Source organism: Melanostigma gelatinosum (assembly GCF_949748355.1).
Source record: "Melanostigma gelatinosum genome assembly, chromosome: 20".
NCBI lineage: Eukaryota > Metazoa > Chordata > Actinopteri > Perciformes > Zoarcidae > Melanostigma > Melanostigma gelatinosum.
In genome coordinates this window covers 8,693,676-8,708,543 of record NC_136653.1, presented here as the reverse complement: position 1 = coordinate 8,708,543, position 14,868 = coordinate 8,693,676, and the positions used below count along the sequence as shown (strand labels likewise).

At 45.2% G+C, this 14,868-nt stretch overlaps 1 protein-coding gene across 3 annotated transcripts in view; it reads right to left on the bottom strand.

Moving 5' to 3' along the window:
• Positions 1-4,556: 4,556 nt before the first annotated feature.
• The window catches only part of nrp1a (neuropilin 1a), a 58,141-nt gene continuing 47,829 nt past the window's right edge, over positions 4,557-14,868 (bottom strand). For 2 of the 3 annotated variants that reach the window (XM_079292011.1, XM_079292012.1), the window contains 8 exons: positions 13,518-13,662; positions 11,306-11,416; positions 10,528-10,578; positions 8,544-8,687; positions 8,152-8,429; positions 7,945-8,041; positions 7,782-7,835; positions 4,557-7,643 (listed from right to left, as the gene is read on the bottom strand). In XM_079292011.1, coding sequence (XP_079148137.1) covers positions 7,357-7,643; positions 7,782-7,835; positions 7,945-8,041; positions 8,152-8,429; positions 8,544-8,687; positions 10,528-10,578; positions 11,306-11,416; positions 13,518-13,662 — 1,167 coding nt within the window. In that variant the 3' untranslated portion in view covers positions 4,557-7,356. The remainder of the gene's footprint in view (positions 7,644-7,781; positions 7,836-7,944; positions 8,042-8,151; positions 8,430-8,543; positions 8,688-10,527; positions 10,579-11,305; positions 11,417-13,517; positions 13,663-14,868) is intronic. The other variant, XM_079292013.1, reaches the window with a different exon arrangement.

Here is a 14,868-nt window from a genome sequence, read left to right as displayed (position 1 = left end):
AAGCGGAGATGCGAATCCGCAGAGCGCCGCTCCTCCGGCCCGGAGCACGCAGTGTAACACAGAGCTCTTCCGCTCACCACCTTCAGAATAAAAACAGAGACTTGGCCCCCAGTTGTAATGGTTAAAACTGGTTTGAAATGAGTACTAAAAAAAAAAACTCACGAGAATTGATTTTAGTAGAGCATGTTCACAGTTATGAGCAGGAATAAATCATGCTTATTTGTGTATTTGTATTTTCACTACACATATGAGAGGTTTCTTTGTAGCCTAATTACTGTAGATATAAGTAGGCTATATTGGCCTAGTAATATCAGGATACACTGTACCGCAAATGCAGGTATACACAACAAAAGCCTCTGTTGCATTGATACAGCTACACGAATATACCATTACATTTTTAATAAATACACTGCTAATATACCGTAGATGCTTTGGAATAAAAGACACAGATAATAATAATACACACAGAGAGAGGACTTAAAACATACAACCTGATACGTAGAACGGAGCAACTGGAACACACACACACACGCACGCACCCACGCACACACACACACACACACACACACACACACACACACACACACACACACACACACACACACACACACACACACACACACACACACACACAGGGTATAATCTTTGTATATCGTTTACTAACTCATCGCCTAACAAGTACTTTTATTTTGAAAGTGCATAATAATCTTTTCCCGTTTTATTTTTGCTCAATGTTGCTGACTTAATGCATCTCCAGTCAGTCGACGTCACTGCTAGAGGACAACCCCACTCACATAATTGCCTATTTATACAGATGCTGGCAACGTGTCTATTCAACGTTACATCAATCTGTACCTCCGTCGGAAAGGGATTTCTGTCATCAGCATATTCTTCATCATCGATGATGAAGACTGCTCTTTGATGTAAACAGAAATGGTACTGAAAGAGCAGGACTGACTTGTTGTGACGCCACTGCATTTACTCCTGTGCTGACATCTAACAATGAAACAAATATGCGATAAAAGATTTTAATATTATTTTTAAATATTATTTAAGGCCCTCTGACTGTTTTATTTTTCGTCCCTCGTTGTGATTTGATGTGTCATCAGCAGTTAGCATAAAAACATGAAGAACATCCAGTCCCACCCTCAGCATAATAAATAAATAAGAAACACTTTATTGCTGACTGTGTGTATCTAAACCACATGAATCACCAACTTCGTTGTTAATCATTGAATTAAAGTTGTTGTCATCCCTGAAATGAATTATTGCTGGTAATGGTGGATGACACCTTGCAAAAAGTGCTCATTACAGATTTTAGAGTAATGTCATGGCCGAAGTTTCTTTGTGAAACATTTGCTACTGTGGAATGAAAACCTTGTATGTAAAATGATGTATGCCTCTTAAACTCATTTCTCGTCCTCGTAAATCACACTTCTTCTGCTGATGTGTATTTGGTTATCAGTCGTCTAATTAAGTTAAAGAAAGAAAGAAGACACCCGTATATTGTGCGCATAGATTTTCACCACACATAAAGAACATTTATACTCATAAGAGCGTTTTTCCCCCACTATTCCACAGCATTCGATGCCACATAAAACAGAGCCAACGACTGCACAGTTTTGGTCTCAGTTTCAGTCAAAATAATCAACCCAGCCAGTCATATATTTGTTTTAAACTTAGCACTCAGCACTTGGGATGTAGTGGAAAAAATGTAAGAGAAAACAAACTATCGCGTCCGGAAGAGATCCTCGAATCCTGTTTAGTCTCTAGGGAGTGTTTACAAGGGAGTGCAGCTTTTTATCTCCCTCCCTGCCCCCTCTGAGATGGGTGAAAAGTTCAATCTGGACGGAAACTCTGCATTTAATACATTCTCTTCCCTGTTGTTGCATTTCTTTTGTTAATATACCGGTAGTTAATGCAGTTTGGAATTAATTAACTCATGGGAGGGTTTCATTGCATTAATTGCTATTTATCCTTTGTTTTTTTTTGTATTGTCATGATTTTAAGAGATCAAACCTTTTTAATGAAGTGTATAATATGTCTTAAACTGAGGATGACGGATTTATGTTAGACATGTTAGTAATCCCATGACCTCTGGAGCCTCCCTGTGGTCAGTTTAGGTCACTGCATGGACAAAAAAGTGCAACAACAGTTTGTTCACACTTTCTTGCTTTTCCTTTCATAGCATCCACAATCCATGTCGTTAACATCACATTCAGAACAAACAACTGCAATGACAACATAACGATATATAATTACTAATACTATTAGGAATTGTTCTGTTCTAATAAAGCAGTCATTAAGCAGCATTACATAACATGTTTGTAGTCTAATATGTGTCTCCTAAAACGTTCTGGTGGTAAACATTTCAACTCCGCATCCACGAGACACTCGTACTTTGTAGCGACATTACTCCACTGAGCCATCCGGTGGTTAGATGGAAAACTGCAGATAAAGTTTACGTGTCTGTCCGTGGGGGGGGGGGGGGGGGGGGGGGGGGGGGGGGGGGGGGGGGGGCTGCTGGATGATTGTTTAGTCGTGGAAGAAATATCCACTTCCTTTACTGAAGTGAAAGTACCAAGACCACAATGCAAAAATATCCCAGTTCAGGTTAAAGTATTCAAAAAAACATAATCATTAACGTTTACTTGAAGTATGAGAAGTAACTAATTTTGCTAAAAAATGCCGACTGTGATTCATTTTGACCGATATTATTCTATCTATCAGCAATCTGTTCGTCAATACTCCAGAGATCATAAGCCCGTGATGAGAAGAACGTTTGGGTTGCCAGGTTGTGGCTGATCCTCTTTACTTCTTCATGTGGTTCTGATGGAAAAGAGCTGCATCTGGACCAGGATCCATTCAGTAACAACCTATCAACATGAAGGAGTACTGGAAAGTGATGAAGTAATGTCCCTTTATTAATGATCATTGGTGGCTGATTATACATTCATGACGACATTATTCCTGATCAACCTGGCAAAATCAAAGTCATTCGTATTGAAGGGTAACTTCGGTATTTTCAACCTGGGCCCTATTTTCCCCATGTTAGTTATTTAAGTGACTCATGGGGAAATCATTTTTAGAAATTGTCCGACAGAGAAATAGCTCTTTTGGCGTTGCTTAAAAGATTGTCACCCTCACGGCTGAACATTTAGATGATTTCAACAACGTGTTTGTGGCGCGAGATTTCTGGAACGAGACTTCTCTTTGAGCGGGACTTCGCCGGACACAACAATAAACAGCCCGGATCAAGCTACAGGTAAAGAAGAAAGTTGTATTTCTCTGTAGGAGTCTTTCTGTAATGATGACAGAAAGCTATAACAATAGTCTGACCCTGTCAGTGGCAAAAACAAGCACTTTGCGCAATTGCCCGATATGATGAGATTGCAGCCCGTTTAGCGGCTGCCATCTGCGGCGTTCCCCTGCAATTCTGGTCCAATTTCACAAATGGTTCTTACGCACCAAAAACTAGGCGAAATGGCGACCAGGTTGAAAAACACAGGCATATAACTGTGTTTCTTTGTATGGGTATATCATTTTCAGTCTTTCAATTCTTTGATTGTTCTCTAGAGCACTTTAAGCTTTAATTATCTGCTAAGTGTGCAACAAAGATAAACGATTGATGATGCCTTGCATGCTTGACTAATGAATTAATTAAGTTAAGTATTTCTATGCAAGATTCACGCCGTTTCAGAAGAGATAAGAAGAGGATCTAGCGGGGTTGCTGGGTTACAAATCTCTCGCAGTTAATTGCGTGTGGAGAATGTGCAGCCGAATGATGTTACCAGTCTAATTTGCTTGTTATGATAATGGGAAGGGGGGGCGAAGCTTTGCTGTGGTTTATCCAAGATGTGCTAATGTTGAAAGACAGCAAGCGTCATGAATAATTGCTGATATTCTTTTCGCCTCACGTTCAGATCTTGAATTTTAAAAATGAAACTATGAACTACTGATTCCCTTCCATAATCCCCATGTATTCAAAGTCGTTTCTTGTCGGTGTGCTGCCAAAATAACCCACCACTGGTTCAAGATGTGGCCTTACCTCCTCAGATGAAAAACACATCAGTGAAAATGAATTCCTAATGATAGACCGAGAAGAAAAGCAGCCGAGCGCTCGAGTGTAGACTCGCATCAGCTTCCCATTATTGGTCAGTGGCCGCCCTTCGCTCTGTGCCATGATCGCCACCGCTGTTTACTACTCTTAATAAGTGGAGAGTCCTCAACATTAGACACCACACTGGAGTTGTTTCCATCTGCTCTTGAGATATGAGAATAAATGATCAGCATTCATGACTTGCTGTTGGAGTAAATTAGTCAATCAGTGTGCATTTTCTCTGCTAATAAATCTACCACAACAACTTAATTGCACTGTAATTGATATGTAACCAAGTAAATGAGCCATTCTTCATCTGAAGATGCCTTTTATTCATGTCTTTGGAAAGCGACGGCTGGGAGACAAAGACTACAAATCGCTCTTGTTTACATCACCATCTCGCTGAGTGAAATAGTGCTTTCAACATTACTTTGATGCAAGAAACAGATGTTGCGTCAAAGAGCTGCTTGTGGGGCTGCTGGTTACCGGCTGTGGTGTGGATCTGACTGGAAAAGGAAAAATAGTTCCTGGATCACGACACAAACATTCTTTTAAGGCTTTGCTGTTTATTCATTTTTTTTCCCCTACAACAGCAAATTACAGAAGCAGTATTGAAAATAAAAGTCTTCTTTCTTGTTCTCGTGAAAAAAAAAAGGAATCTGCACAAAATTTGAATGACAGTACAAAACGAAGCGTTAATATGCCATGTAAATGGAGGGAGAAGGGACATTACTGTTGGAAAATCTTTTATGCCTTTTTCAACAATGAAAACATCTCAATATTTTTACATTTCAGAATGATATCACAGAACCTGAAACTATATATTTATATATATATAAAAAAAGATGAAATAATGAACACATTTTTTGTGTTTTTTTTTTGTTTTTGCAAATGAACGCTATGAACACATAAACCTCTTAAATATATTTATCAGTGGCAACATTGTTTGTTTTGAGTCCACGCTACAGTATCCTTTTTCTCTAGTTCAGCAGACGTCCGCTGGAGCTACAGTTCCTCCGTTGACGTAAAGGTGAGAGCAGTGGGGAGGTCAAATCTGAAACCAACAAGCTGAGAAGGTGTAACACCACGGCACGACGAACAGAGCACACTGATGTAAAAGACGTCCTCCTTCTCAGGATTTGAGTTTTTTGATTGTTTTATTGTGGCGCGGGGGAACCACAGAGTCGCATTCCCTTGGGGCCCTTGTGTCCTGATACTGTCAACCTCACGGGGAGTTCGCACAGAGTCCCTTCCCCTTGTAGTGTCTAGCGGTGGGATTGTCCCATCCATCCATCTGCACACAAGAGTCTCAATAGAGATGTGAAGAGTTCGCGTCGAGGTGACATTTGCACTTGTTTGAAGCTTAAAAAGAGATAGAAAGAAAACAGCTTTTCTCTACAATCGTCCTATCATTCCCTCCCCCCCCCCTTCTCTCCAGGGAGCTCTGACAGGGCAAAGCGAGGAGTCAGTTCTTCTGTGAGTGATGATGAAGGGAACCGTGGTCTTATAGTATTTTGTAAGTGAGAACCCCCAGTGATCCAGAAGGGGGCCACCGTCCTTTGGTAAAGCCACGGAGGGGAGGCCAGGTGACCTGATTCAGGTGACGCCACTCGATACCCCCCCCCCCCCCCCCACGCTGCACCAGTGTCCCGTCCTATAATGACATCACAACGTTATGGCTGCTACACGTGGAACACGTTAAAAAAAAAACTCCGCGGTCCGAGAGGCCTTGAAGCTACAATACAGCATGTGAATTACAAACCGGGTTCATCGTGAGACAAACGTGTCTGGCTAAAGTAATGACAGCACCATTCTTCAGTAAGTGTGTTTAACCCCTCTTCTTATAGTCTCCTATCAGGAGGGGATCAGTGACAGTGCATTCAAGCCGCATTGTCCGGATAGCACTTCCTCAGTGAACAATCCACAGTGACGTTCGGAGGTGACGAGCTAGTCTAGGTCTCAGCTGAAGCAAAGCGATGGCTGATTTTTTTTGAAAACATTTTTTTGGTAAGCTGGCAGACATTTAGTACATTTCACCACCTCCTCTGCCATCGACGTGAGCGTGTTTGATGTGAAAATGTTCTGGTGACCGGTCAAACTCACAGCGGCGACATGATGACGATATGAGAGATCAGTCCAAAAAGAGTTCATCAGGTCAGATGTTTTTTTTTTCTTCTTTTTTCGTTACCTTTTGATTCATTCGTCTTTCGGTGGTTTTCGTGAAGTGGGTGTTGTCTATGACAGATGGCTTGAATGCACATTGGAATCGCTGTAAGACCACACAAATCTTACTTGTCTGAGCAAAGTAATCTAAAATAGAAAAACATAACACTGCACCTTCCACAAAACAGTCAGAAGATTGTATTTACACACATACAAACCCAAGAAAAAAGGGATACTGCAGCTTTCTTTTTTTCCTTTTACTTTCTTTAAAAGGGGCAATAAAATATATTAAAACATATTTACAGTGTGTGGTTTTTGGACAGAGAACAAAAAAACAAAACAAAGCACCGCGATAGACTGTCATCCTGTTCTGCAGGTATTTATAAGATCATGTGCCCCTGTTTTCCTGTGATGACAACTTAGGCCGAGTACTGTAAAAAAACACCCAGATCAAGAGAGGAGGCCGAACCGAAATGTACTAAAGGCACTGTCAGAACCATACATTGCCGTGAGTGGGACCCTCACATTAGAGTGATAGAGGTGAAAGGGGAAAGGGTACATGTTTCAGGGTCATGGGTTATGGGCACACCCTGTATTTTAGGGCAAATCTACAGTTTTGCCGGATATGGTTCATTTAGGATTTTGATACGTCTCTTTCAAAACCTGAAAACTAACAACAGCCTTCATAAACTGATAATAAAAACAAACAAACATGAAAACGATAAATACTTTAAACATTATTAATAAATTGGTCTCAACACCAGCATCCGATTGTAAAAATGAATGAAAATCAAAATAGAAAATTAAAATATCATCTAAATCATCTGTACATCATTTTTTTTTCTGTATTTTATCTGTACACAGTGTCCCCTACTGGTAGGTTCTTTTTACTGCAGCTCCTGAGAAAAGCGTGGATCAGTCCGACCCTCCCATTGGTTCCTGAACATGTCCCTCATCCAGAGAGTTGAGGGCGTCAGCAGTCCTTTGAGCCGGCCTACTCGCGGATATACGAGAAGACATGCCTACAGCCAGTCGTGTGCACGCTCTGCGAGCTCTGCACGTTATACAGTCACGCGAATGCACCCGGTCCCATCTCACGCCTCTGAGTATGAGCTCTGTACATTGAGTTTGTCCTTCTTTAGCTTGACACCGTCCACAAGTTCAAAGTTATAGTTCTCCAGGGCTGATAAGTTCCTGTCCGACATGCCTCCGTGCGAGCACGCGCAGTACAAGACCACGCCGCAGATGGCGCCGAGGAAGACCCCCAGGGCCGACATGGCGATAATGGTGATGAGGATGGGGTCGAGCGTCTTCAGCATGTTGCCGGCTCCTTTGATCTGGTTGGTCTCCACGAAGTCTGGGTATTCTGTGATCTCCTCAACTGGAGGGGAGGGACAGAAGCAGAAGCGAAGAATGAAGAAGGGCGGTATTGCATGAACTACAAAGGGTCTGGAGGTGAGCAAATAGTTCTCACATAACGTGATACTGCTAAATAAACCCTCCGTGTGAAATGACTTACGGATTTCGTTGAAGCGATCCTCTGGCAGCATCGGCTCAGTGGGCACGTCAGGATCTGTTCGAACAGAAATTCGAATGAAATCCAACAGCAGATGAAACCGTCGTCATACTTCAGATTAAGAACTGAATGCAGGCATTGTACCTATGAACTCTAAAAGCCTCACCTTTACAGTCTGTCATGCTGAGTCCATTGAGGACCTTAATGTCATCCACAGCAATGTCCCCCCAGCTCTTTCTCTCCACCAGACTTTCGATCACCACCTTGGGGGAAAAAAGCACAGGGTCGTTTTTTAGGCAACCTTTCCATGAATGGAAAGAGCACCGGTATGGCGGTAAACGGCCAAACGAGTCACAGGCCACTTGTGATTTACCTGATAGGGTTTGTTGGTGCGGGGCACAAGGACACGACCTTCCCTCCAGCGGTTGCCTTGGTGACCACTGACCGTCCACAGCAGGATGTCAGCCGGTCCCTCAACAGTCTGCTTGCGCTGCTTGATATGCAGTGTGCCGATGTGCGGCCCGAACATGTGGTACCAAAAGGACACACACAGGTCTGAGTCCGGGGAGCTGACCACTGGGCTGACCAGCCGAGCCACCTCGGTCTCTTGGGGACTTGTCGCCAAGGTGTAGATGAAGTTCCCTGATCCACCTGTTTGGATAAAAGAAAATGTATCACCGACAGACAAAGAAACTCTGAGGCTGAAATGCACGTAGTGCATCAGGAAGTTTGGCCCAACCAAGCGGTACCCTGCAGGGCCCTCACCTGTGTGGTCCATGTTAGGTCCAGTGTTGAGGGTAGGGGTGCCGCTGGACTGGATCTGCCACCTGGAACCAGTGTCCTCTGATGTCCAGCTGCAGAAGGATGGGTCATTGGCCCAGCCGAAGTCGCAGGCAAACCACAGGAAAGCTGCAAATTTGTGGACGAGAGGTCAAGATCATGTGTCAGGAAATCAAGTTTCATCATCCTCCTTATTACGAAACGAGAAATTGCAGAGAGCTTTGGGCTTTAACCGAACAATGAATAACCTGGGGGCCTGTCATGATATGACTGCAGGCTACACTTTGGCTTCATTCACTCATCCTGATCAGCTTCAAGCACTAGAGGGCAGCAAAGAACTGCGGGACGTAACTTGGAGTCTCTTTGCTTGGGAGGGAGAGACAGACTTTGGACAGTTAAGGCCCTAACATGAGAAAGCAGCGAGCCAACAGCATAGACCTCATGTAGAACGTATTTCTTGGCTACAGTTAATGATCTCCTGTAATGAATGTAACAGGGTATATAAAAGAGCTATACAGGGACACTGAGAAAAGGGACAAGGGAAGAAGAAGATGGGGTCTGGACATGGCGTCCAGTTGAGAAAGCAACATTCAAAGCAACCCGCAGAGAGCTCAGGATTTTAATGAGAGCGGAGACTTGAGGTTTGAAGACAGCTATGGTAACAGTGCTGGGGCCCTATTCCAACAATGCAATCCCCCATGGACACTCGCCGTGCTGAGGAAACTGTGTGGGAGCTCGGGCTTTAGTGTTTTGCAAATTGGATAAAGAAGGGCTTCCATTGAACGCAAGGGAGCGGGATGTTTGGGATGTTAGCCACGGCCTTAAACTCCAGCATGAGATGCCTTTAGAGAAACAGTGAGGCGGCTCTCCGGATGACAGAATGTATGAGCCAATATTGCCTTTAATAATGGGAAGGTTTTAACTAGCTTCTACAGGCAGCAACTCTATTTAACCATTAAACACAAAGGATGGAATTCCCATGTGGAATAGCAATTCAGACGCCAACCCACCCTTTTTTCATTTGTTTTTGTCGAGACATCCCATTCCCAATTAAAATGACTTTTTTCCATTCTTGGGAGGCTTTGACTGTAGCTACCAACAAGCTCTGGATAAGATGAGCGGCTACATGACTCACTTGGCAGTCTGATGAAGAGAGACTTGCCGAATGCCAACGGAAACTACATCCTCTGAGATGAGAGCGCACAGACACCCAAGCAGTCACGGACACACGCTCGCATACACAGAACTGATTAGCATGCACGGTTCGAGACTCTTGAAATGAAAAGTCAGGCGGATAAGTGTTTACCCACAGAAATGTAGTTGTGTTCATAAATATATATATATATATACACACACACACACCTCGGCTCTCATCTATCATAGCTGGTGCCCCAGCAGACTGCAGACAGAGTGAAGGGGGCTCGGTGGAGCCTATGGCCCATTAGCCAAGGTCAGACTGGGGCGCAGCCTCTCAGCTGGCTGCTGCCTCATCAACCTGCTATAGGAAACAGCACTGTGTGTGTGTGTGTGTGCAAGTGACCCCAAAGCACACCCAATTCCCTGTGGTCATTTGCATTGTGCTTCCCTGTTTTTGTGCCGTGTTGCGTGTGTGTGTGTGTTTAATGTGTCAGTGTCGGACCGGTGATTAGTGATTATGCTGAGGAGGCAGCAACAGAGCACCAGTGCTAATCATCAGCTAGCTCTGCATCACGCAACCTCCCTCACCCTGTCAGCAGGAGCCTCTCAGGGCCATATCATCAGCTTTAATAACAGGCACACAGCAGTGGGGAGAGAAGCCGCAGTGAGCTGGCATTCATCAGCTAAGGCACGCTTCATGATAAATCTATGGAAATGAATCCAAAAAAATGAAAAACCTAGAGCAGTTCAATATCTACTCTATGTTTCAACATTCTGGCATGTCATCTTAGTAAGACTTGAAATCATTGATGGGAAATGTTACCATCCTCACCTGGGATGGTATCCACTTCAGCAGTGGTGGTCTCTGGCATCGTGGTAACCCCTGCCACAACACAACACATGAGCAGTGTTAGCCTAGCAATGGCAAGAGTTAAGTTTCTTTTTTTTTTTAAATAACTGCACACATGCACCTAATGTATCCCTGCTAGCTGAATCTTGCTAGCCAACACATGCCTTGTCTTTCCCTTCAGTCTCATAAGGGCCCTGTCTATATCTACCGTGACGCACTCAATGTAATACTTCCAAAACACGTGACTGAAACGGTGCCATGCTCATCATTGGAGAGTGCTGGTTAATGGGGAGTGCAGGCAGCAGTGCAGGCTCAGAGAGTTACTGGGTTAGTGGGAAATGAGGCCGAGAGGAGTGCGTGGAAAAGAGGGTGCAGGCGGACACAGTGGGTAAGAGATGAAAGGATAGAGAGAGAGAGAGGCAGAGCTGGCTGCCGGTTGGTTTAGAAGCAGGTGTGCGCATTTGGCGATCTGCGGAGCAAGTGTGACAATCGTCTAATGTGACTTTGCAGAGGCGGGGGTAAAAGGGGAGATGGGAGCTACAGGTGCAGATAATTAGAGCAGTGTGTACGCCGGCACGCACCGGGATGCGTGCCTGCGAGTGTGCACAGTAGGTGGCAGATTAGCCGCGGCATCAAATCTACCCATAAACAGAGAGCGGTGAAGCTAGGAAAGTGGAGCAGATTGAGTGGGAGCCATGGCAGGCGGAAGGGTAAGAGGTGTGGGGGTTTGGTTGCAGTCTCATGAGGGCAATGTTAGCACCTGTCACGTCGTAGTCATCACCTGTGCCGCTGTGGCAGCTCGCCTGGTCGTCGTCACACTCGTCCGACGGAGTAGTGCTCGGTACGATCGTGGTAGGCGGGAGTGTAGGAGCTGTGAAGACGGAGGAGAAGGGAGACGGCAGACATTATAGATTACATTTCAAGTTGCATTTGTGATTTGGTTCACATTCAAAAAATTCAATCATTTCTATGTTTTTCCTTATTTTTCAGAGAAGGTGCGCTGATGTGGACCTGTAGCTAATGCAGAACATTACATGTCTGTTGTTTGGTCTGATCACTGTCTGTCATTCCCGTGGTACAAATGCTGCAGGGTTTGAATTCACATCACATTCATTTGCCACTTGTCCAAAGCGACTTCGGGACAACAGCCGGAAAATGGAAGTGAATACCTCTCAGACAACCAAACACTGAAAAGAATTAGACGCAAGCAGCGTTAGCATGAGGTGGAGATGTAGTCTGAAGTAGTGGGTTTTCAACCTGCTTCATAGTTTAAATAGCGGAAAGGAAAGAAACACTAAAATGTGTATTCAGAAGCTCAGCGTGTTCTGCCCACAGTTACCCACTGGGCTGCAATCTAGACCTGAGCTATTAGCATCCCTCCTTTCATCATGCTGTGAAGGTGTGGGTGTATAAATAGAATTGAAGCTAAAGCACGATTGCTTCGGGCTTGGGCGGCTGAAACCTTAAGGATGCAGAAACGGGGCTTGGGATTGGCTATAGGCAGGGCCCCTGGCTCATTATAGCCCCGCCACGCTTGGATGTGGGCATGGCCCTAGATCCACTCCACGCTCCACTGCTGCACAACCGTCCTGCGGTGTGCGTGCATTTGTATGGGTTTACACTGATGGAGTAATGATCGAGAGGAGGGGAGAGAGAGAGAGAGAGAGAGAGCGAGGCATAGGGGAAAACCGCCTGAAAAATGGATGTGTACTGTATCTGTGTGCGTGTGAGCCAATGCTCTTGCTCTCGCTCCCTGTGCTAGATGAAATATGAGGCAGATCAGACCCTGTCAGATTCAGGGTGGGGAGGGTCAGGGATGGGGTCAGCGCTGCGTCAGGGGAGCCTCTCACAGCCTCTCACAGAAATGAGGATTTGGCCCTCCTGCTATGGCCTGCTTCGCACACACACGTTTGTACACGGCAGTATGAGCACCTGTGTGTGTGTGTATTCACGCCAGTAACCACATATTTGGCAGAGTGATTGCGGTCGTTTGCTCTGTGTGTGGGTGTGTGCGTCTGTGTGAGTATGTGTGTGTGTATTTGGCATTAACACTGAAAACAAGCATTATCATCTGACTAAAGCTCCCGGTGGGAGTCCATGAGGCTTACAACGGAATGGGCCTCCCTGAAATCCAATATGTAAATCCACTTAGGGCTAGTGCGCTACACGCTCTTATATCGCTGAGCTGTTTGTGTGCTACGTCAGCTTTGAGAGAGACGGATAAAGAGCTGGGGGGAAAACAAAATAGGGGTAATTTTAAAGATAGCAAAGTTTGTGTGCGGCCCTTTGAAAGAAGACAGACATGCAAGGGGTTGGGAAGAGTGCGATGGGGGCCATGCTGCAATAATCCTACTGGGCCAGGTGGGCTTTCATTTGTTCCCCTCCAGAAGTGGCTAGCTATGGGGGCAGCTTTGATGTAACCGGGAGACAAGACAACTGTGACTTGTAGGGATAAAGAAGAGCAGGAGCTGGACAGCTGTGGGATCAACACAGGAAGCACCCACATCTTTAAATAACCCCGGCCGTGGCAAAGACATGAAGTGCAAGCTACTTGCAGCCATGTCATCAGCTGAGATGATAGATGGCTCATCTTTGAGTGCGTCCAGACATGTCAGATGTTAACGCGTATAAAAGCAGCCTGGAAACAAACACACGGGGTCAAGGTGTGCCCAGTAAGGATGGCATTGTGGGTAGTAAATAAATGTTCTGTCCAAAAGAAACCGTCAACACCAGGAGTGAACATTTCATTGCCATGGTTAAAAGCGTCGCCACAGCTGTAAATGCCATCACCATCATGAAACGTTTCAGCCTGGGTAGTCATTTTGCCACCATTACTGCCGGTAGAGAGGTCGGCACCACCAGGTAGAAATGCCATAACAAAGCCTTTTTGGCATATTTTGCACCAAATCTCAAGTGATACCTTAGACAGAGTGCACAAAATGCATTGGATATTAATAGAAGTTCCAGTTTACCTTCGATCTCGCAGCCCAGGAGCTCAAGTCGCAGGCCCATGCCAGCAGGAGTGGCCCTCTCTGGGTAAATTCTGATGAAGCGGGTCAGCAGGGGCTCCACCGTCCTCAGCTCAGGGGTGTCGTAGTTGCTATTCCCTTCAAATATCTGGCAGGGAGACAAAAGGTAATGAGGAAGAGGGACAAAGACAGAAGGAAAGGTCAGTGGAAAAAAAAGGTTGCTGATAATGTCCCTGCCAGGCGTTTGACTCATACAGCTCCTCAAACGCAGATACCCCGAGGCAGACTCATCCCTGCCTTACGAAAACCAGAAGTGGGCTGAACGGGTGGCATGTGCCGGGTACAAAAGTAAGGAGAAAGAACAGAAGATGACCAGAACTCTCTCATCTTGCTGACACCTAAAGCACAGCTTCGACAGCGCGACAAACAGCGCTGTCAAAAGCAACTTTCGGCTCCTTCAGATCCTCCTCGAGCAAAGGAATACATGAGGGAAAAGAGGAGGATTTGGGATGCAAGAGTAGCAAACAAAGGAGGCAAAGGAGGAATGATGGAAGTGGATTAATGGGTGTGATCGCGTGAAGGAGCCTGGTGCACCTTGGATGCTGGGAGGAGAGAGGCGGCTAACTAGGACAGAAAGGGGGGGGGGGGGGGTATGGATCCTCCTTACTCCCTTCATAAATCAACCATCAGCCCATCTGGATCAGATTTATGCCCTGTCAGGGACACTTGTAATTGGGGACTGGCTGTTCCAGCTCCTGGAGGTGTGCGTGGTTGTGTATGTACGTGCTCATATATATACATTCTATGTGTGTAAGCCTGTGTATGCATTGAATAAAGTGTTGGCGTGTGTCTCACGTGTGTGCAATGACACCGGCAGATAAATCTTGGGTCACTTCTCTCTGTTGCGCGTTCTTTCCCTTCTCCCTCGTTTTCCCCTGGCTCCCCTCACCCCTCCTTCCCCTCTGGAGAGGTTTCACTGTCCATTGAAAGGGGTTGAACGGTGGGTATCGTGCAGAATACAAAGCAGGAGGATAGAAGCGGGAGAAGGCTCTGAGAGACTCAAGATGCTTATCCTAATGTGATTCAAAGCACTGCTGAAATTGACTCGCAACGACTCCTAAATGACTCACAACTGCCAGGCGCAACGCTCTGGTGAAAATTGACTAAATGTGTCATAATCGGAATTGATGCTACGATGTGTCCGATGGACTTTTTTGAGTCGCACGTCTTCAAATAATTGTCCCTATTGCTGAAGGTAAAACCTATCTTTTGATTTGTGAATTGAATAAAACCAATTCCAACCCCTTTTCCTTGAAAGAACTTTTGCCTCAACATAAAGAAAGCATTAAGGGTT